Here is a 23,203-nt window from a genome sequence, read left to right on the forward strand (position 1 = left end):
TCCAGACGATCAAGTAATATGAATAGAAAGCAGCAATGAGATCCACCTACAGAGACTACGGACACTCACAAAGACCAAAACACACCATTTTACTTTTCTTTTTGAGGTTTTTGGGGTACCCTTAGCAGCAAAATGGCGTACGAATATGTCAGCTCCCTTTATACGACTCTCATGTATTGTGAAATAAATTGTAATTTCTTGACCTTGGAGGATTTCAGTAGATGTACATTTATGTGATACCTCATTTATTTTTCGCTCAATATTTAAATATTTTTTTTAAGTTTTTTTTTTTACCACTACGAGGAGCTACACTTTCCCTTTATGGGAACATTTTTGTCCTGATATAAATATTCTTGTAAATATCATTTGATTTTGCAAGGGGAAAGTTTTAGGTGCAAATGGCATCGATAAATAATATCGGTATCAAGACAACTCTTGTATCAGTGTTGGTATAGGTCTGAGGTAATTATTTATTCATGTAATCAATTATCAATAATAAACTAAATGTTATACAAATGTGTAGAGAAATAAGTAAAAATAAATTCGGATGGATAAGATATTTAGACTCATTTTTTAAACCTTTTAGGGTCTTTGGAAAGAAGCGCAGGCGTTCCAAACCGGGACACGCCGTTGAACCGAGCGCTCCCACGTCTCGTAACCCCGGAGCGATGCATTGTGGGACAATGAGGAGGTAAAGGAAGGTTAGAGAACCAAAATCGACATGTCCGTAGCTACCTTAACGTCCTTGAGCCGTTGTGCTAAGTTGGCGATCCGCTCCTCAACTGGTGTAGCGGTATGTTCTTTAATAACTGCCTTCGTCATTTTTTTCTCCGACATTTTGTTTGCAGTTGTATAACTCACTTTAACAACAGAGAGGGGACACCGCCAATGTTGATTACATACTATGCTGGCTAGTGATTACTAGCTACTGGCTAACTATTATGAACATCTCATTATACTTAATTTTTTTTAAATCGTGCTGGTTTGTTTGCTTAACGATACTAAACAATCACAGCATTGTTTGATTACCGTTATGCACCGATCATTCACTAATGAGGTACAACAACATAAGCAGGGGGAAAAAACTACATTTTCTTGATTTTTTTTTTGGTTTGAACAAATTTATTGACACTAATAACAGAAAACAATCATGACAATCTCAACAGCAATTAAGCACATTCACAATATTATATTCCAATATGACGTTTTTAACAGCAAATGTACTAGCATTTATACTTGTTGGTAAATGAGATTTAGATTTTTAACGTTCCTGTATACCAGGGGTGTCAAACTCATTTTAACTTAGGGGCCCCACGATAGAACATTCTGTCGGGGGCCGGACTAGTAGATTAAAGAGAAAGAAAAATAGATAAAGAAATAAGAGAGGGAGGGAAAAGGAGAGCGGGCAGGACAAAGAAAGAGTGAGAGAGCGTGAGAAACAAAAGAGATAAAAAGAGAAGTCATGAGAGAGGGGGAAAGAAAGGGAGAGGAAGAAAGAAATCCGAAAAGAAATAGAAAGACAGGAGGAGAGAAAAGAGAAAAGAAAGCGCGAATGGTAGGAAAAGAGAAAAGGAAAAAAAGTTGGAGCAAAAGAAGTTAAAAAGACAGAGAGAGAAAGACAAAGAGCAACAAAGGAAGAGAGAGACAGAGAGAGAGAAAGAGAAATAAATACAAGTACAATGCTTTTGTAAGAGGCACCTGGCTTTGGCAACATCAAATTGACATATTTCAACCTGCAACTTGTTATTCTCTTGCGCCTCTCTGGTTGTTGTCTCGCGGGCCGGATTCAATCACTTAGCGAGCCTGATCCGGCCCGCAGGCTGCCTGTTTGACACCTGTGCTGTATACCCATCCATTATCTGCACCGCTTATCCTCAGTAGGGTCTCGGGTGTGCTGGAGCCTATCCCAGCTATCTTCGGGCAGTGGGCAGGGGACACCCTCAACTGGTCGCCTAAAATCCCAATCCAAGATGTACCCAAAGTAAATTGAATGTTGTTTTTAAACTATTTAAAGAATGTGGATCGTTTTGGTCTATTTTTGAAGGTAATAGTTTTGTTCCAAACTGTAACAATTACTGAAAGCGCTACTAAACATTGAGTAATCTGAGGCGGAACACATATAAATAAACAAACGGTTGTTATTTTCACCTGAAATTCTTTTTGCAATTAAATACCTGCAGATAAGTGTAGCATGGGTGTCTCCGCTGTAAAATAGGTGAGACAATAGCTTTTGAAGCCTTACCTGTTACCTTTGGTAACAATCTAAACAGCTAAACATTGTATTTTACACATTTTTCTTAGACTGGCGTTTCTAAAAGTGGCCAGTTAGAGATGACCAATTTACGACACTTTTACAGTTGCAAAATAGTATTTCACTTTAGCCAATTTCTTTAGATAGATAGATAGATACTTTGTTCATCCCCGAAGGGAAATTCACATTTCCAGCAGCATCCCTGAGCTGAGAACAATCGAAAATAACACGGGAGCTGCTGGAGTGGCTGCCATTCGTGACGGCGCCGGAAGAAAAGATTCAATTTGAATCATGTACAAACAAACAAACAATTGAATCATGTACAAACAAACAAACAAACAAAATATTCATAATAAAATGGGGGGAAAATAATTTCTGATACTGATATAACCAGGTAAAACTAATTTTAAGTTACCTGTCCAAATGAATGTTGTGCCATCTCACCTTTCCCACTCTCTCTCCTCTCACCTTTCCCACTCTCTCTCCTGCAGTTGACTTGCTGCTGCTCGCTCCTAGGCATTGTGAAAGAAAATGGTTGACTTCTCCTTCCAGAAGTCAAATCAATGATTGTGCACACTCGCGCGAAATAAGGGTGCGCAAGAATTAATCATAAATTGCTTTGCGCACGATTAATTTCGACTGTGATTTGAATACAAATCGAAAAATTGCATACATTTATGTTAGAAATTTCATTGGCTTATCTATGTGTCAATCGTCATTCGAATTGGTTACTACTGGCTGAAGATATTTGGACTTACTGGAGGCAGTCTCCCTTTAATCAAACAGGCTTGTACAGTCAAATGCAGGCTGTAGACCGCTGATACAAGCCTGCTATTGGCCGAGAGTAGTATAAAAAAGAAAGGTCAGAGGCTAACTACTATATTGGAAATAATTTTACGAGTCTGTCTATTTTTAAAGGGGAGTTTTGAAATGAAGCGAACGAATTACAGGAAGGAACTTTGAACGAAGCCGACGTTCTTTTAGACGGAATTTTTTTAATCTGTCGGCATTATCGTGTGTTTTGTAGTAAATATTTTACACTCTTGAATTGTCCTGGATGTAACAAAGCCATTTTTGCTTAAATTTAACGAATTTGATAGCGGCCCGGGGACGTAATTGGTGAGTTACGCCGGCTTTATAGTTTTCGGGTATCTTGTTTCAGACTGATGGGCCTTATGTTTGTGATGAGTATATTTTGAAATGGTGAGATTTTAAGCTTTAAAATGACTGAAGAATGACTTTTCTCAATTACTGGTGACATCATACAAACACATAATTTGTTTATCAAAAGCAACGTTAAGGGGTTAAGGACTATAAAAATGTTTTCCTGTTAGGTTTGGAAACGCGTGTCTCTAACATATTCCACCTGCTTTTTTTGGTTACATGATGTTTGTTTGTTTTTTCTTAATTCAATTTATGCCATGGCAGGCAGTGCGTTGTGCGCAGACAGCAGCTGCTCCAGCAGTACAGCCCCGGATTAAGAAGTTTCAGGTGTACAGATGGGACCCAGACACTCCAGGAGACAAACCTCGCATGCAGACTTTCGAAATCGATCTGAACACGTACGTAGGTGACCTAAATTCCGGCCGGCGACAGCTGCAGAGCATAAAGTACAGTAGAATATCCAAACTTGTTAATCGGCCTCTAGATCAGGGATTGCGAAGGTATGGCTCTTTTCATGTGTACAACTGGCTCGGAGATTTATCAAGAGCCGTAGTGATCTTTCTGTGGCTCCTAATTTTAGCGTATGCGATGCCGAAACAACACAGTAATCTGTATGTTTGGTCCAAAATACATATGGCAAAGTTTTAACTGCAGTTTACACAAACTGACCACGTTTTGGCTTTATGTCTCTGAGGAATCCTTTATATAGGACGTCATTAAACAATGTGTGTTCACTGATGAGACACTTTATGCTGAAAACCCATAGAACAAACAGTTGAAAACGCCAGCCAAGCACTCAGAACAATTAGACTGCACAAACGGTAGGACTGAGCGGATCGCTTCACACATAGCACAACACACGCTTTAATACATCTGTAGCCTTCTTGTTTGCAATATTTTATGACATTTTTACAAAAGAATTCTGCCCACACCTTGTTTTGAAACTTTTATTCATCTCATCTCATTAGCCGTACCGCTTATCCTCATTAGGGTCGCGGGAGGGCTGGAGCCCATCCCAGCCATCTCCGGGCAGTGGGCAGGGGACACCCTGAACTGGTTGCCAGCCAATCGCAGGGCACACAGGGACAGACAACTCATTCGCTCATTCACACCTAGGGACAATTTGGACCGGCCAATTCACCGGCAATGCATGTTTTTGGAATGTGGGAGGAAACCGGAGTGGCCGGAGGAAACCCACGCAAGCACGGGGAGAACATACAAACTCCGCACAGGAAGTCTGGAGCTGGATTTGAACCCACGACAGGTTCCCATGACATGAACTGTGCCGCACAAGCGCTAACCACTGCGCCGCCGTGCTGTATTGACAAAAATTAAATTTGACGATATTAAGTAACTGTGGGAGAGATACAATTTTTAAGTGGTATGCTTATTAATATGGGAAGCAGTCTGGCATTATTATGATTATTATATAGATTTTCTCCAATCAACAGTGAAATAAAATTTGTTTGTCCGGAGAGCAGGTTTGATTTTTTTTTGTTGAATTTTGTCTTGAAATTTTTGGTGTGGGTCTCAACAAATCAAAATGTTTTACTTTCATGGCTCTTCGAGTTGGAAGTTTCTCTACCCCTGCTCAAGATTACTGATCACTGACCTTTGTGGAAGCTAAGAATTCCTTTTTGTCACTGATAAGTGCGAAAAGGTACTAGTTTCATATGTACAGTATTTCCAAAATGGCAAAGTTATCATGTTATTATTGTGTTGTTACTATGTTATTGCTTGGTGGTAGTCAGTAGAGTGGGATCATTATAGGCCCATTAACCAAAAAGACATCAAGCCAGTAAGAAATAAAATTTCCTTGAAAATCACAATGAGCTACTTACAGAAGTAGTCCACAGGCTATTCGGGTGTTTTAAGGGCACTACCTGGTGCCCGCACGCACCATAATGGAGACCTCTGCTCTAGATTATCTCAAGTTTTCTCTTTGTCAGTTTTGTGTGACACAGAAAAAAAAAAAAAATTGCTAATTTTATTTACTCCTACTTGCAGATGTGGCCCGATGGTACTTGACGCTCTGATCAAGATCAAAAACGAAATGGATCCCACCTTAACTTTCCGTCGCTCCTGCAGAGAAGGTGTGTTCTTAATCAGTGGTCTGCAAACACTGGGCCACGGACTGGTACCGGGCCGTTGGTCGTTTGGTGTGGGACCGTACTTAAAGAAAAAAAAACATTATTTATTGCTTGTACCGTGTTTATTTATGTACACATGTTTTGTTTTTCTCATTCCAAAAAAACCCTTAAAGTTTGAGTTTGCGTTATACAGACGCTGCCCTACTTACGAACGAGATAGGTTCCGGACGATCGTTTGTTAGTTGAATTTGTCCGTAAGTTGCTTCAGTGCTATATTTTGTATGTTTAAAGTTTATATAAGTATGTTTAGGGCTTGTATAAGTAACCTGTTTTTTTTTTTACCAAAAATAAACATTTCATAAAATAATATGCTCTATAAAGTTAAGTTTAACTTACTTTTGGAAGATGAACTTCAAGTTCGGGGATTTTCTCTTTCGTGGTAAAAAGTGGCCGAAAAAAAGCGATCCAACCATTTTCTCAACCGCATCAAGCTTTCTTATTCCACTTTCATTTGAAAAGAAACGGCTATTCTCTTCTTTACACTTAACACCAACCACAGTGAATGGGTGGACAAAATATTAAATAATAAAAATGTCAAAGTTTTTAGCGCGCTGGAGATACAGTGTATAATTTTTACACACGAAATAGGAAGAGGAAGCCGGATTTCTTCTTCAGGGTGAATTCTAGGTGACCTCTCACAGCGCCACTCGCCAGTAGCGACAGAAAGAAGCACTACAGTACTGTCTTCTACTCGGGAAAGGGTGCACAGAATACAAAATTTAACTTACAGCAATGTCCGGATATTTTTCTACATTTTACGTAAATTGAATGGTCAGAATTAGGGGATCGTCTGTACCAAGGTTTTACAGTAGTGTATCTCCGTAACTTAGCAATAATTCATCATTCGCTCAATATTGCTGACCTCATCTGCTCAGCATTGGGTGCAGCGGGAATCGAACCCGGTGAGAGCGCTAAATCCTAATCACTAGGTCATTACACAGTCAGTAAACATTTTGTGATGATGAGATTAAATCTAATTCCTTTTCCTATGTCATCTAGATCCCTGGTCGCCAAGTGGTTACTTGTGGTTATTATTATTGTTACTTGTCTTATTGTGTTGTTATTGTTGTTATTACTGATGATATTGTTGGGCCGAGCCGTGAGAACATGGTCATATGTTAAACTGGTCCGTGCTGTTATAAATGACATAGAAAGAGTGCCTGATTTTTTTTTCTCTGTGAAACAAAATGAAGTGAGGTGTCACTCGTGGTTTTGTGATTTCAGGTATTTGTGGCTCATGTGCAATGAACATCAACGGCGGGAACACACTGGCCTGCCTTAACAAGATCGATACGAACCTCAGCAAAGCGGCAAAGATATACCCTCTCCCCCATATGTATGTGGTCAAGGACTTAGTGCCTGTGAGTATCTTGAGTGTATTAATACTAACTTGAGAGAAGAGTAACATGCTGCACTTAAAAGAAAAATATCTCAAGTCACGTGTATTTGCAAAGTCTGTTTCGAAGCTTGTGAAGAAACAGAAAAAAACAAAAACATTTTGTTGAATATACGACGGAGTACAATATTTTTCCCTTTTCTTGGCAGGACATGAGCAACTTCTATGCACAGTACAAGTCTATTGAGCCTTACCTGAAGAAGAAAGATGAGTCCCAGGAGGGGAAGGAGCAGTACCTGCAGACGGTGGAGGACAGGCAAAAACTGGCACGTAGCAACTCTCGTTTCCGCTTTTACATTGGCTATCTGTAATGCAAGCGTCATGATGCTAAGAGAAAAGCTCACTCCCCTTTCTTCTGGCACAGGACGGGCTCTACGAGTGCATCCTCTGTGCCTGCTGCAGCACCAGCTGCCCAAGCTACTGGTGGAACGGAGACAAATACCTCGGGCCTGCCGTGCTCATGCAGGTATATAGTGCAATATCTTAAAATTAAGCGAGTCTTTATTGTCATTGATAACAACATAGTGTACATTGTTTAGAGCAGGGGTCTCCTACCTTTTCAATCACAAATATCACCCATTTTTAAAATAACTAACCTGGTAATAATATAGTAACAGAATAGCTATAACTTGATAAATTATTGGAGGTAGGGTTAAATGGACACAATAAACCACTAAAAATTATTTTACTAGAAAATCACAATGACCTAACAATGGTGAGCTATTTTTAGAACAGGTCTGCGGGCCCCTTGGTCCTCCTTTGGGGGTATTGCGTTGGAGCCCACTCTGGGATAAACACATAATAAAGACTTAAAAAGAGAAAATTTGTGGTAAATGTAGTTCTCAAAGCAATCTTTTGACCCGTATCAAGCTTGGGCACAAATAATGATGTGGCGGGACACATTTGGCCCCAGGCCATCAGTTTGACACATGCCTTAAGGTATTTACACTTGCAACTAAGGCGGATTTTGGTGTCAAGTGCCCTCTAGTGGTGGTTTAACACGAGAAAGTACGTATTTGAAAGTGGAATAATACATTTCTGCAGTTGTAAGGAAAACATTGATAAATTGTAATGGTACAGCAATCCCTCAGTAAACAAAAAGTGAAAATCCAAGTAGCATTGCACCTTCACAAAAGCCCCCAGGGTCAAACTTACCTCAGAATAGTGTCCTTACTGACTGAGAGTATACGACTGTCACAAAATAACAACTACAGATCTACAAATAAAAATAGAGAAAACAGAAATGCAGTTGAATGAAAGCTCTGTTATTATACAAAAGTAAAATGAAATTGGTTGGCTTCTTTCAGAGTAAGAAAGCAATTTAGAGAGCAGCTGGCTGGCTTCACGCTAGCATCGGGTCTTCTCGAATTGAGCCAAGTATTCACGATGATAAAAATACAAATTTTGCGAGTATATCGGTTTACTATGAGTTGTAGCTCCAGGTCATCCTTTTCTTAGCTACAGGATCTGCCGTTGATGAGATACAGGCTCTGCAGGGGTAGCTTGTGGGGGTTGTTAGATACAGTAGCTTAGCCGTGGCAGTAGGCTGGACCTACAGCCTCGCTATTGCCTTCTTCCCTGACGCCGCCTCAGTCTCTACCCGGACCCGATAACAATCCACAAATCACCCACTGGTGATCGCCATTTCTTTGCGCTCTACTGCTTTTCCTCAGAGTCTGATTTAATTGATGAAATACTTTTCAACGTAACGTGATGCAAAAAGCTATCCAGCGGCCCTGCAGTTTTTTGGGAGGTGGAGGGGTAGACACATTGACTTGTGAGCCCACCCCATTGTTTGACCGACAGCATACACCTGCCTCTCATAGTCACACACACCGACAGTCAAGCACACCCAACACACAAAACCCTCGCTAATCTGCCCCCATGCTAGCATTTGCTGTGCGCTGTCTGTAGGATACAAAGGACAATATGTTTATTAATGACCATAAAGACATCCGTGAAGCAATCAACTGAAGCATGAAGTAGCGAAGGGTCCCCGTACCACTACTTTAAAAATCTGTCACTTTCATGCCGGCATCACCGGGGGTTGATTTTGCGTGCTAGAATATTCAGCCTCATTGATGTGTCGTCTCCCCGTCGTCCCGCAGGCCTATCGTTGGATGATCGACTCGCGGGATGACTTCACAGAAGAGCGTCTGTCTAAGCTGCAGGATCCATTCTCTCTTTACCGCTGCCACACTATCATGAATTGCACCAAGACGTGCCCAAAGGTAAAGGGGGCGGCCACGGATCGGCGTCCGGCTAAGGACTTGCGCCACACTAAACCGTTTTCCCTTTGCAGGGGCTAAACCCAGGGAAAGCAATAGCGGAGATCAAGAAGATGATGGCCACCTATAAAGAGAAGAAAGCGGCTGCTATTTGAACAGCCAGCTGTTCTCTGTACAAGATATCATTAAATTATGCCTGGTCTATTCCAAAATGTGCTTTCTGTCAAATGGACACTTTTTTTGCAGACATGCATAAGACTTGCCTGATGAACAATATGTGTGCTTTAATAAATTGCTCATGTAAAAAATAAGCTTTCTTCGTGTGCATAATTGCATTTTGTTTTATATGACTGCAGAGACAATGTGGATTTGAAGGCTTTGTTTTGGCTTTGTCACTAATAACAACCATAGTCGAGACAAGTCATGTTTACTTGTGACGCCCTTAATCACAAAGAGTCTCAAAGGGCTTCACAGACCACAGATTATTGCAAACCACATACTATTATGACACCATCCCCTGATCTAAAACCTACATGAGAGCAGGGAAAAAACTCAAAACCTCAACATGAGGAAAATGAAGAAATCTTGAGAAGGGACCGCACATGAGGTAATGCCCCTTCCAGGATGACCAAACTGAAAGAAATGAGGGAGCAACACCATCTATCATTTTGGGGGGTGCTTGGGTTAAATTTTGGGGGTGCTCAGCTTGTCAGTCACACATAATTTTTTGTAAAAAGTAATCATCTCTAGAAAAATTTAAATTTTGGGGGGTAAAATGAGCACTTTTATCGACCAAAAAAATACAGTTTGTGCTTAGTTATAAAGATGAGAATAATTTCCATTTTTTAAAAAAGGAGGTTTCTGACATCCTCCCTATAGTGAACATTGTTTACGACCAAACTCTACCTGACACTCCAGGATAAACAGATACAGTAATAAAGATTTATAAGAACGCAAAAATATTATAAGGTAGTGCTTGGAGATAGGGTAGCACGGCGACGCAGTGGTTAGCGCCAGTGCGGCACAGTTCTGAGGTCATGAGATCGAACCTCCTTCGTGAAGTTTGCATGTTCTTCTCATGCTTGCGTGGGTTTCCTCCGGGCACTCCGGTTTCCTCTCACATTCCAAAAACATGCATGTCAGGTTAATTGGCCAGTCCAAATTATCCCTAGGTGTGAATGAGCTGAGTTGTCTGTTTCTGCCCTGCGACTGGCTGGCCACCAGTTCAGGGTGTCCCCTGCCCACCGCTTGAAGATAGCTGGGATGGGCTCCAGCACCCCCGCGACCTTACTGAAGATAAGCAGTGCAGGTAATGGATGGATTGATGCTTGGAGATAGGCCTAAGTTAAAAGTGCATTGTAATGTCGGTCGGTTGATCGATCGGTTTGATTGGTTGGTTGATTAATTGATTAACATTTTTATGTTTCTTTCACTGGCCATCATATACAAGTTAACAATAAGTTGAAAATCAACAGCTTTGATAAACAATTGACATAACAGAGGGAATAAAAAGATAGGAAAAAGGCAGAGCTTATCTTAGTCCTGTCCCCCTTGACAACCGTAACACTTTTCACATTATTCTAATCATGTAATCAGGATTTTATAACAAGGCATTTTGGGTAACATATATCAACAACATATATGTTAAATCTAGCTCAGCATAATCATGTGGAATATATCGATTTCATGTTCGGCTTGACATTTTACCCTCATTTGTTTCAATATGGTATTTGTTTAATTTCCACCAGAAGAGCCAAAAGTCCACCTTGATCCGATAAAACCTGTATAGATATGGTATGTGCCTTTTGGGCAAGGTCTTTCACTACTTTCTGCTCTCCTAATAGAATAGATCATATCAATTCCACAGAATGCCCAACTAAGATATTACATTTTGGTGTCAGGCGAACTTTGAAAGTATGTGGGTCACAGCACAGATGCAACATAACAGTGATAAGACGTTGTCTGGGTTCAACTATAACATCTTGTGTGTGTTTGGTCAGGTTTAACATTGATAAAGTACACTCAGTAATATAACAGAGAGTAGAAGGCTTTTTTCCTTGTTAGGATTTACGGTTTGCAAATGTACGGCCTTTGATTCCTGGGTGGGTGAGCTGCTTTTGGAGCATCCAGATGCGGCGCCTGCAGGCCCTCATGCCTGCGTGCGTGCTCGAGAGGCCGGACGGGGAGGAGACTTGACCTGCGGGTGGGTCGGCCCAATGTGGCCCTGCAAAACTACCCCATACAAAACTACTATAAGTCCCCCCAGCACACACGGGGCGCATGAAGGCGGAGGACAGTCGCAGCTCTTTGATTGCAAGTTTTTGTAAGTCTTGTCCATTCTCATTTGCATGCATTAAAAAGATGTCAGGAATTTGACTTGTCTGATGTTAAAAAATAATGAATCAATTGATTGTTTTGTTTGATGCCCTTTGTGTTTGCATTCTTCGTTTTGCATGGATGGATGAGTGGCTCTGTTTTCATTGCTGGAGTGCATTATCACACTGAAGAGATTGGGGAGGGGGGTATTGCCGGACGAGGGGTCGATGAGGGCATGGGGGCGAGAGGAGGAGAAAGGGGGGATTTGTTAACTGTAAATAAAGAAATGAATCATTTCAAGTCAAAACCTTTTCTTGGGAATCGAGTTCATACGTGTGTATTTCTCTGTGTGTGGGGTGGGGGTTCAGGGGTGTATTAAGGGGAAACAAGGGGGGTTAATAGCTCCCAGATGTGTGCTGTAAAGCCATAAGGACTAGTGATGTGTCGTTCGTGAACGAAACGGCCTATGAGCCGACTCCTTTAAGTGATCGGGTCCCTATGGAGATGCTTTTTCTCCCCTTAAAGGCGCACGTGATTGGTAAATATCCATTTTGCAAGGATTCTGTGTTGTTGACTTTGTTGGCCTGGAGAGGGATGGGCGACACCAGGCTGTACTTACCCAAAACACACTACAGGAAATGGTGCCCCTACGACCCAAATGGTTGAGGGATCCATCCAACCAACCAACCATAAAATATAGATGTGATTTATTATTTGTTTTTGCAGATCTGTAAATATTTTAATTTAGATTTCCTGTGTTTTTAGGTGTTTCGCAACTAGCTTTTTTTTAATATATAAAAAAGTGTAAGGCTTACTGTTGTACGTAAAGGTTCATTCGTTGCTGCACTAAAAATTTGACATATTTTTGTGTAATGTTTTTCAGGGATTCCGTGTTGTATCACTTCAAAGTTGCTTAGTTTAAATGAGTTAAATGTTCACTGTAGGGTTAAAAATAATGCTATTATTACTTAGTCGTACATATAATACATTTTTAAAACTAATTATATTATATATTATGTTTCATTATAGTAGATTTGTGTATCAATCGATCGATCAATCAACAATGATTTTTATGTTACTTTTTGGACAACTCAAAGTACTGTTTAAAAGTATTTAATGTTACAATAGGAAAAATAATGAAAAAAGGGAGTTTAAGATAAAACAAGGAGTTCTATTATTGACTTTTTATTTATAACAAACTGATTACATTATGTTTAAAGCTTAGTTAAAGAAATTGAATATTTTCAAGAGAAATAAGCATTTTTTTGTCAATGATAACAATTACATAATATTTGGGGACTATATCAACTAAGGTCACTTAATGTGTGCGTTAGAAAGTAGTGGGGTGTATAAATACAAGATGGGGCACTCTATTCGGGCCCTTCCTGGTCACCCTGGAAGGGGGATTACCTTATGTGCGGTCCCTTCTCAAGATTTCCTTATTTTCTTCATGCTGAGGTTATTTTTTCGTTTTTTTATTCATTGGAAAACATTCAGGGTCATTATCTTCCCACAGAAAATATGTCATTTTCTATCATCAAGCATTTTTGAAAACATGTCAGGGAGCCACTAGGGAGCGCCAAAGAGCCAAATGGGGCTTCATAGCCGCTTGTTGCCACCCCCCTGGGTTAGAGGAACAACAACAAAATCGGAAAATCTGTTTGGGAGCCTAAAGAGCTGTTTTTTTAGAGTGAGTCGAGCTCAAGAAGCCAGTTCTCTTAAAGATGGCCGGATTTCCCATAACTAATATGCACTTTGATGCCAATGTGATGCACTTTTGGAATAGAAAACAAAAGTTGGTTATTGACGTTTGATTACTGGCACTTTTTATTAAGAATTCCGAAAAAGGGAGAAAAAGCCCAAATGTGAGGGGATGGCATACAGCAGAGTCAGGAAATTGTAGGAGGATCATGAACTTTTTTTTCCATCAAGTACAAAAACAGCATCATTAGAAGGAGGAGGAGGCAATTTGGAGGTCATTTCAATGACGTCTTTCACGTGTGCATTACTTCCATTTTTAGCCCCCCCTCCAAAAGAAGACTATTTGTTTAGAGGAAGAAAATGAAAGGGGGGAGGCGACAGAAGGGAAATGAGGGATGTGGTCGCAGACCGTAGAGAGGGGGGGGTACCGAGAGAGTGTGTGCCGGGGGTCCGCCGGCTGTTTCTTTTCCAGGAATGCAGCCCCAGACTGTCTGCTGCAGGGGAGGAAAGTGGGAAAACACAGCAATTGTTCTAAGGAAAGGGAGACTTTCCACATTCTTCCTGTCACCCACCCCTTCATTTCTTTTGTTGGGGCCCTGAGAGGGGGTGCATGGGGGTGCTGTTCGTGAGGGTTGAGAGGTTACAGAGGACAAGAAAGCGTGATTCCGCTTGTGCTGATCAATTTCATTTGGTGATTTTCTCAACAGGGAGCGTCTGACTACCTCCCACAGCCACCATGAGAGCCCTTCTCTTCATCTGCATGCCAGGTATCAGCCCCTTGTCAATGAAAAAGTCAAAACGCCTCCAGGAAGAGGCAGATAAACTAAATGGCACGCAAAGAAAGCACTAGGTCGTTAATTAAATTTAAAAAGCTCTGAGTGGTTCTCTCTTAACCAGTGTTTTCCAAACGTTTTGGAGCCAATGTTTGAAAAGAAATACCCCAAACCAAGTGAATAGTTTTTTTTTGCATTGTTGGGTACGTATATTTTTCATGATGACAGGTGAGGCAATGCCTCATTTGCCTCCTCTAACTGCTTGTCTCTGGTAAAGAGAGAATTTTGTCCATTAACACCCAGGTATCACCTGTAAATACGTAGCTTGATGCAAAATTTCCTTTTTTTAATTAATCGTCATAGAAAATTACAGTCACTTTAGGTGACGGCGATTTTAGAAAGTAAAGGAGGTGTATAAAAATAAGATGGGGCACTGTTACTAGATTTAGAATAGATAGAATACACTGTACAAGATTTCTTGAAAAATGCAATATCCATCAGACCAGACCTACTTTTAGTGTAAGTTACAATGCTATAAGAGCAATTATCGTAGTTTACGGACTATAAGGTGCATCTAAAACCCCTGAATTTGCCTGGAATTTGTTCCTGCGCCCTATAACCAAGTGCGCCTAATATACTGGAAATACGGTATGTTAAATTGAAAATGCATAATTTCAGTAAAATGCTACAACATACAGTAACTGTTTATGAAGGTATCCAGTCATTTAAGTAGTTAGACCAGGGGTCGGCAACCTACGACACATTTGCCAGCAGTGGCACGCGAGGGGTTAACCAGTGGCACGCGAGCGCACGGCAAAGTAATAATTATTTTTTTTTAAAATGCGCATTTTACCTGAAATTTAGACATTTTCATTGCGCGCTGTGTTGTTTAGCGGCTTTACGGCTGCGCCCCTCCACCCCCCCATGTGTCTCCGCGGTGCCTCGCAGAGGAAGAAAGATCCGTGTTTTAACCCTCGCACAGAAACACCGGCGCGTGATAAATAACAACTCCGCCAGCGAAAAAATCTCGTTCTTTTCAGCCAGCCTAGACAGATGACTGAGGCTTTGAGCAAAATATGACGTGCTGTTTGTGCATTAAGCCTCGAGAGCATTGTACCTTGGACGTCAAGTGTTAAACGTCATCACGAGACGAAACATGAACATGAATTCAAGGACGAGTCTGGCAAGGCCGAGACATTAAAACGCGTTGTGTCCAGGTACGGCCAACAAACACAGACCCCGAAAACATATGTCACTGCTAAAAACACCACCACTGAAGCAAGCTATCACATTGCTCACTGCATGGCAAAGCACGGAACATCATTTACTGATGGCGAATATATTAAAGGTGTGTGTGTGTGTGTTTCAAGTTTTGTTTGATTGTAGTTGATTGTTGATGAAGTCATGGATGTCTACAGGCCTTTCCACATGTTGCTCACATTCATTTTTTAGTTTGTTGATGAACAAGAATAGTGGAAGATAAAATTGGTCAGTTGTACAATTTCAATGTATCCATGCGGACTGGGGTAAAATGACAGCTCTGTTGGATATAAATAAATTCTTGTGCGAGTCATTAATCTTGGTGTGGCACACTGATTTACAAGGACATTTAAAAGTGGCACTCCACACCAAAAAGGTTGCTGACCCCTGAGTTAGACTGACCTTATGTAATCTGGTTTATGTTATATGAAACGTTTCTCTTTGATGTAGTTTTATTTAAACAATCCCTAGATTTTATGTTAGTTTTGATTTTAGAATAGTAAGTATAGTCCGGTAAACCCTATAAATGAAAATATTTCGCGAAAAATTATTAAAGTGTGCCTTTGTCATGATTACTGATTCGGGACACCTGCGGCTGCCCCGGTGGCGCCAACAGCCCTGGTCGCTGATTGGCTCCTTGCCACTTTTTAAACCCCCCGGCTCCCTGTTACCGGCGTCAGATCGTTGCGAGCTGTTGTGTTTCACTCAGTGAGTGTTCCCGTCTGACTCCGGCCCTGTTAAAACCTGTTTCCTGCCTGCTTCCCGTTTTTCGACCCATTTCTGAACCTGACTACCCCTGATTTGCCTGCCGCCTGCCTACGACCACTATTACGAACTTGACATCGCCTCTGATCTCCAGCCCTGGTCAAACGACTTGCCATTCCCGCCTGTCTTCTTCCGACACGGAAGTGTCAATCCCGCCTTGCTCGCTCCCGCTCTCCGCCAGTCCTCGGATCAAGCAATCAAGCACGCCTTACTCTCACTCTCTTTCAATAAAATCTGAGAAACGCATGCAATTGAGTCCTGTGTCCGTTCTGGTCTGTGACAGCCTTTTAATCCGCTGCATTTTATAGTACACAAAATACCGTAAGTCTTTGATCTTTCGTAGTTATTTCATCATTATTTGCATTGATTTATTTGATCCTAATGTTTTTTCAGATTTTTTATGTTTTTTTTTCTCTTTATGACTCCTCCAACAGTTGTGCTACTTGCCCAGGGTCAGTACCAGGAACAATTTCCTTTTCTAGGTGAGTTCCTAAATTTATATTGTAGTGAAACAATACATGTACTGTAGCTGACTTCAACATTGTTTTTTTTTCTTTGTAGAGGATTATGGCCCTGATTATTTTCCAGGTAACGGATATTTTCTCACAACTTTGAACTTTGAGCATAATCAAATAGGCTAGTTTGGGGATATCCTGTAAATATTGTCGAAATGTAAAGAGTTTTTTCTTTTCAGAAACTTCTGAAAATCCTGATTCTGCTGCCGGATCCTTCCAGCAGCAGGTTCAAATCGATCCTGTTGTACGTCCACAAAAACCAGGTATTCTCTGTTTAAGCTTTGAAGTTCCATCTGGAGAATGAGCTTTTTGGATTGAATGATTTTCTTAAATTTCAGAAACCGATTTGGAGACAGAGCCCACAGAGCCCGGTCCTCTTGGTAAGACAGCCGAGCCGCTGACTTCCTGGAGAGAATTTTATTTGACTTTTTTTATGGTGAATGCTGGGCCTGATTCAATTCCCAGATTGCCGGGAGGAGCAATATCCCTGCACAAGACTCTATTCCGTGCATAAACCCTGCAAGCAATGTCTTAACAGTCTTTGCTTTTACAGGTAAGTAAGCACATGGAAACGCTTATAAGCGATGATATGGGCTCGACACTCCCCTTAGAAGACACTGTGTCATGATTTATTTTGGAATTGTCAGTCAAAAGGCTCACCTAAATTCAGTCACCTTTAAGGATTTTAGTCTGGTTATAATCTAAGGGACCATGTGTAATACGTAGCACCTCCTAGTGGTCTAAACAACTTCACCCATTGAAAAAAAAACATCCATATGAATAATAAGCACAAATATATGAAGTATCATACAAACGTGCCCTTTTTGGATACTGTGTGGCATTTTTATCTTGTATTTATAGTTGAATAGTTTCAGAATTTCTGAGTGCCGTTTGTAGTTACATAAGATTAGAGGTAAGATCGGGCCTAGAAGATTCTAGCCCGACCCGACCCGCGAGCATATAATCCCGAACCTGCCCAAACCCGATTGATTAACTTGATTTGAGGGACCCGGCCTGAAGTAAACCAGAAGCTGTTACTTCAGCCGAAGTGTGTGCTTCTGTGCTTCTATCGTCGAACTGCAGTGCCGAAGTGTGTTACTCGAGTGAAAGTACTGATACTTCAGAAAAGTATTACTCAAGTAGAAGCAAAAAGCAGTCATACAAATAATTAGTTCAGTAAAAGTATGTGCACACTGTGCAGATCCTCAAAAAAAAACACAACAAAAATGACGAGAGAGAGAGAGAAGCCCGACCTGGCCCGACATTTAAGGCCGAAATTCGTGCCTGGGCCCAAGATTTTACTTCAACCTTTAGATTACCCAGGGTAGAGGTAAGATCTTGGGTCCGGGCCCAAACCAACTCGAATTGGGGCCGGGTTCTAGCTTAAAATAGCAATCATTAAGTCAGGCCGGTCTGGCTTTTCTCTTGCCATTTTTCTTTTTTTTCCCCTTTAAGGAGGATCTCCACACCATGCACATACTTTTACTCAAGTAATTATTTAGATAAAGAAATGCTGACCAAACTATCAGTTGAACTCAAAATCACTAAATCCAAAGAAATATTCAAACTCGGTGTTGGAGTAAAAGGAACGCGGCTTCCTTCTTCCACCTCTCTCACGTCCAACGTCATTTCTGCTTCTTGCCAATAGCCTACAAGCTTTACAAACTTTCTTTCTGCTTTTTGGCCAAATTTTTTACTATTTGCATCTTGTAATCTGAATAATTTAATTTTCTTTTTAGTGCATACTTGATTTGAAAGTTCATACGAAACGCACAGTTTGGTTTTGAGTAGGCACAGCTAGAGTAAAGCTTCATGTTTACTTTGGCGACTGATTAAAGCTCCGGGTTTATTTCGAGCTCATTCATCAAATCAAGTTAATCTGTCGGGTTCGGGCAGGTTCGGGTTATATACCCGCGACTCTGGTCGGATCGAGCTGAATTTATTAGGCCTGATCTTACCTCTAACCCAGAGTAAGACACGAAAGATCCACTGTAATAACAATAAATAATAACAATCAGGTTCATACTTATAAAAGAGCTACACATTTACGATTCGTTGACTGGACGATGAATTACTAAATCAATCACAAGCAAGCACACATTGGTTGATAAACACACAACTGAATTTGTTCAAATTAAAATCAATACACAAACATTTCAACAAGATGGAAATTGGAATGAGATGTTTTTTTCCAGAGTGTTTGAAAAGTGGTGGATATATTGTGGAAAGTGAAGCTGGCTCATGAAAGAAATGCGCAAAGATTGTCTATGGCGTGCTTGAAGCATTGGATCCTAGCACCAAATCGGCAGTTATGATTTTGTTTGGTTTCTACAAATCGAGAGTGAGCGACATACCGGTCGTTTGGGTCTGCTGGAGATCGCTCTCTCAGGGAGAGAGATGGAATCACTTAGGCGGGCTTTTGTCGAGAGAGCGAGGGGCGTGAGAGAAGATTCGTCCTTGGGATGTTTATTTCGTATGTGGCATGAGCGTAGCACTCGTTGGTTGCTTTGAAAACTGTTCTTCTGACTTAAGTGACACCTGGAACTGTGTCATTTGAACCTGCCACTTGGTCTTAAGGAGAGGTACTTGAAGCTTTATCAATAACTAAGTTCTCACCTGAAGAGCCTGGCATTCAAACTCAATCTTGAATTAACACACAAAGAATAATAACCGTTTTTGGATGACAAGCCAACGCTTTGGCGATTTTAATCTTTATTATAAATGTATCTCGGTACAGATTGTCGATTTCCTGGAAGTGAAACTTTGTTGTTCGAATGTACACTTGTGGACGACTGTCCATCAGGGGCGGAGGGTTGCTGTCATGCACATTCAACCTGTTACCTAGTGTTCCTTTTTTGATGTTTACTATGTTTGTGTACTGGGACCCAATGCTAAATTGACTCCACCCCGGTCATTCTGGAAGGGGGATTACCACTTGTGAGATCCCTTCCCATGGTTTCTTTTTTCCTCACGCTGAGGTTTTGAGTTTTTCCTTGCCCGCATATTGGTTTAAGATCAGGCCATGGTGTCATTGTAATCCTGTGCAGTCCTTTGAGACATTTTTGTAATTAAGGGCTATACAAATAAATGTGACTTGACTTGACTTGATTTGAGAGACAGGTGTGGTTCTGTCCATCATGGTGGCGTAGTGAGACAGGCGTAAATCTTTCTATCAGGAGGCCCAGATCAGATTTAGATTTAATTTATTGGTCCTCTTGGGGAAAACAACAGGCATTACATTAAAAAAAAACGTAGGAAAATGAAGGAAGACTGATTGGTCAGCGGGCCAGTTGTTTAAAAGGTTGATGGCAGAGGGGATCAGGCTTTTCCCGAGGCGGGCTGTCCTAGACTGGCTTCATCCCCAAGGCTGTTCAGCACCTGTATGGCTGGAATGGGGTCGGTGGTGTTGTATTCGTAGCAAGGTTATCACCCTACAACTCACAGGTCAAGAAATCTGTATTTTTTTTACTGTCTCATCTCGAGGGAGCTGACATGACTGTACCCCATCTTGCTAATATGGGTAGCCTAAGAAACAAAAACCTTGCGTAGGGCTAGCTGAAAAAAATAAGAAAAATGTTGCAATTTGTTCACTTTGCGTCTCTGTAGTTTGTAGTATCCGTTTTCGGTTGCACTATACATGACAGCTACATCTATCGGTCAAATATTACACAGCGTCCCTTTAAATCCAAAGAAACCGAAACTACTTAGTCATGTAATCATGAGACTATTGATCCCCTTTGACTTTTCTTTGTTGTTTTGCAGCCTGAGGCGCGTTTACGTTGTCAACAGGGAAATTTGCATGAGGACCGTTTGTGCACACGAGGAGCTCCTCAGAGGTCAGTTCATTCACTACATTACAAACCTGAAATTTGTGTACTTATTTGGAAGTTGCTCGTCTTTAGCTGACCTGTGCCGGGACCAGTTCTCGCGCTGCGGCGTGGCGGCCGTCGGCGGCCATTGCGGGTCGGTGGGGGCGAGCTGCGGGAAGAGCTGTGGTGGAGGCTGCTAATGGATTCCCTAAAATCCACCTCCTCCCCGTGCCTTTGAGGAACCATCCACAATTCTTCACTTTCTCCTCCCCTACGCAGTGTTTCCCAACTTGTACTAAACAACTTTCACAGCAAAAGACCAAACTAAAATCACATAGCAGGTAAATACTACGGATACTCGCAGATTCAAGCATTTACAGTGTTTTTAGACGTATAAATTTTAAAAAAGAAGGATTTTGGCACCATTTTGTGGTAGGTAAAAGCAGTTAGAGTAGCGTCTTGAGAACTTTCATTTGCACAATGATTATGCTTGTATCGCGATGCACTCTTTGATCAAAACATGGGTCATACAATTAAAAGCACTCGAATGGGTCTTGAACACATTTAAACACACTCTAAAATGTTTAATACGAGAGAGCCAGAGGAGATCAAATGTAAAAACAATCCATGTTTGAAGGAACAGCGTGCATTATTTAGCACCACCTAGTGGTAAAGAAAACGGAATTCTTTTTTTTTTTTTTTTTCAAATTTAAATACCAAAAAAGAAAATACATGACCTATTATATAAATGTGCATTGTTTAAAAAAATCTTCACGTCTAGATATTTGAATCGGCATATCATTGTCCGCCATCTTGCTGCTACACGTACCAAAAAGAAGAAAAACCAGCAGAAGGGTGTGGGTCACTTTGTTTCTCCGTAGTTTGTATACTTCTTTGCACTTTGCTGCTAAGGGTATCCGAAATGAAAATATATCTCGCGAAAGGCTGTAAAATAAATTTGAAGAAAAATGGTGCAAATTTTTTAGTTTAAGTTTCCATAATTTGTACTCCTATGCTTTTGAGCACTCATTTTTGGTTTAGATCATTTTTTCTCACAGTTCCATTTGACTTAGTACACTTATTTTACAAATAAAATATTCTGCTATGAAATTACATAATTTTTTTTAACATGTGCGTAAATATTATAACGTAAAAATTCAGATTTCTCATTCCATAACCTGCCAACATGGGTCATTGTTTGTTCTTCTGTGGTGACGACTAGGCATTTTTCAAGACACCTTAATGGAGCAATAGTGCTACTAATTGATACTGCCCTCGTACTGCTAGGCAAGTAATGTGATGTGATGGTGGCTCGATGTCATTGATGTTCCTGCTGCTGTTTTGCATTGGTAGACACTACAGAGGTACCATATTTCTTGGACTGTAAGGTGCATCTAAAAAACTAATATTGCAAGAAATTTCAAAAGTACACATTATAATCTCGTGCGCTTTATATTCCAGAAAATACGGTATCTTTAGCTGAAGTAGTGATAGACAAATGAAGCTTCTTGAGGAATTTGTGCTTGTTTTTGACTTCTAGATGGCACATTCGGTTTAAAGATTTAATAGAAATGTGAAGAATTTCCATTGAACTGACTTTTATGGTTCAACTAAGAACAGTATACAGAAGTAACCAAGTATTGCAAGTGCTTCATGAAGCTTTATGAGGAATTTGTGTTTGTTTTGGACTTCTACATCACACGTTTGGTTTAAAGATTTAATAGAAATGTTAAGTTTCCATTGAACTGATTCTTATGGTTAAACTAAGAACAGTCTACAGAAGTAACCACGTGTTACAAGTGCTTCATGAAGCTTCTTTTCTCCTATCACTAATCTTGAGGTACTACTGAACAACAGGAAGTTCACTGCCTGCTTAAAAAGTTACATCATAACCGTATTCGCTAAATAAATAATAATTGAATTACAGTATTACGATTTTCCTACAGGTTGGGAATCACTGCCTTTCTTTTTTCTCTCGCACAAAATGTTTACCTTATCTCCCCGATCACCCCTCGCCCCATGTATGAACCTGTGTGTATGGATCCATATACTCCAAAGAAGCTTGATGATTGTACAAATCACTGGTGCTATAAACTTCACACTGGTGCTGTAATAGAGATGTGACTAGCTGCGGGTACATCTCAGTCTGGTTCGCATACCGTACCCTATTAATCACATGCATTTGTACGTTTTTTTATACGGTGCTTAAAAAAAAAGTCATTTAGTCAAAGCAGTCAGTGGAGAAGAAGACCTCAGCTTTTTGAGCAGCGTTCAAAAATGCTTTGAGAAAGCTTCTTCAAAAGTGTTTTGTAAAACTGTCATGGTTAAAAAATAATAAAATGTTTTTTTGTCCCAACAGAATTTGCAATTTGACTCTTTTTTGGGGGGTTTATTAAATGTTATAAACAGACTCTACATCAGGCAGGGTTCCTACAGCTTAAGGCCTGTTCAATTCAAGACTTTTATAACGCCTTTAAAAAGGAAATTCAAGACCAAGTCAACAAAAAACAAAAGAATTGGAAGAAACAAACAAAAGACAGAACATGAGTGGCACGGCGGCTGGGTGGTTAGCATGCAGACCCACAGTGCAGAGGTTCAGGTTTCAAGTCCAGCTACTGTAGCCCATGTGGAGTTTGCATGTTCTCCACGTGTCTGCGTGGGCACTCGTTTCCTCCCACATTCAAAAAAAACATGCATGTCAGGTTGATTGGCAGGTCCAAATTGTCCCTAGGTGTGAATGAGTAAGTTGTCCCCTGTGTCCCTGCCAGAAGACGGCTCGCTGGGCTCCAGCACTCCCGCTGCCCTACTGAGGATAAGCGGTGCAGATAATGGATGGATGGATATAAGACAGAACATGAATTTGAGGCAATTTCAA

General features: G+C 40.7%; 2 protein-coding genes across 2 annotated transcripts; both read left to right on the top strand.

Moving 5' to 3' along the window:
- The first annotated feature begins 632 nt into the window (after nucleotides 1-632).
- On the top strand, nucleotides 633-9,497 carry sdhb (succinate dehydrogenase complex, subunit B, iron sulfur (Ip)). Its single transcript, XM_088337169.1, has 8 exons — nucleotides 633-793; nucleotides 3,680-3,813; nucleotides 5,423-5,508; nucleotides 6,790-6,926; nucleotides 7,111-7,227; nucleotides 7,326-7,427; nucleotides 9,070-9,192; nucleotides 9,264-9,497. Exons 1-8 carry the CDS (start codon nucleotides 722-724, stop codon nucleotides 9,342-9,344), a joined length of 852 nt encoding a protein of 283 aa, XP_088193295.1. The 5' UTR covers nucleotides 633-721; the 3' UTR covers nucleotides 9,345-9,497.
- A 1,920-nt stretch (nucleotides 9,498-11,417) lies between these two features.
- mfap2 (microfibril associated protein 2) lies at nucleotides 11,418-22,689 on the top strand. Its single transcript, XM_088337170.1, has 9 exons — nucleotides 11,418-11,512; nucleotides 13,914-13,973; nucleotides 16,439-16,486; nucleotides 16,566-16,592; nucleotides 16,699-16,782; nucleotides 16,858-16,899; nucleotides 16,985-17,072; nucleotides 20,282-20,355; nucleotides 20,422-22,689. Exons 2-9 carry the CDS (start codon nucleotides 13,943-13,945, stop codon nucleotides 20,526-20,528), a joined length of 501 nt encoding a protein of 166 aa, XP_088193296.1. The 5' UTR covers nucleotides 11,418-11,512; nucleotides 13,914-13,942; the 3' UTR covers nucleotides 20,529-22,689.
- The last annotated feature ends 514 nt before the right edge of the window (nucleotides 22,690-23,203 follow it).

The sequence above is a fragment of the Urocampus carinirostris genome, chromosome 6, assembly GCF_059441175.1.
Source record: "Urocampus carinirostris isolate Australia breed hairy pipefish chromosome 6, RoL_Ucar_1.0, whole genome shotgun sequence".
Classification (NCBI taxonomy): Eukaryota; Metazoa; Chordata; class Actinopteri; order Syngnathiformes; family Syngnathidae; genus Urocampus; species Urocampus carinirostris.

Coding starts and splice junctions, on each gene's coding strand:
- sdhb (XM_088337169.1), top strand. CDS start 722: ATGTCCGTAGCTACCTTAACGTCCTTGAGCCGTTGTGCTAAGTTGGCG. Junction 6,927..7,110: donor TGGTCAAGGACTTAGTGCCT/GTGAGTATCTTG, acceptor TTTTCTTGGCAG/GACATGAGCAACTTCTATGC. Junction 9,193..9,263: donor GCACCAAGACGTGCCCAAAG/GTAAAGGGGGCG, acceptor TTCCCTTTGCAG/GGGCTAAACCCAGGGAAAGC.
- mfap2 (XM_088337170.1), top strand. CDS start 13,943: ATGAGAGCCCTTCTCTTCATCTGCATGCCAG. Junction 13,974..16,438: donor TCTCTTCATCTGCATGCCAG/GTATCAGCCCCT, acceptor CTCCTCCAACAG/TTGTGCTACTTGCCCAGGGT. Junction 16,900..16,984: donor CACAGAGCCCGGTCCTCTTG/GTAAGACAGCCG, acceptor TTCAATTCCCAG/ATTGCCGGGAGGAGCAATAT.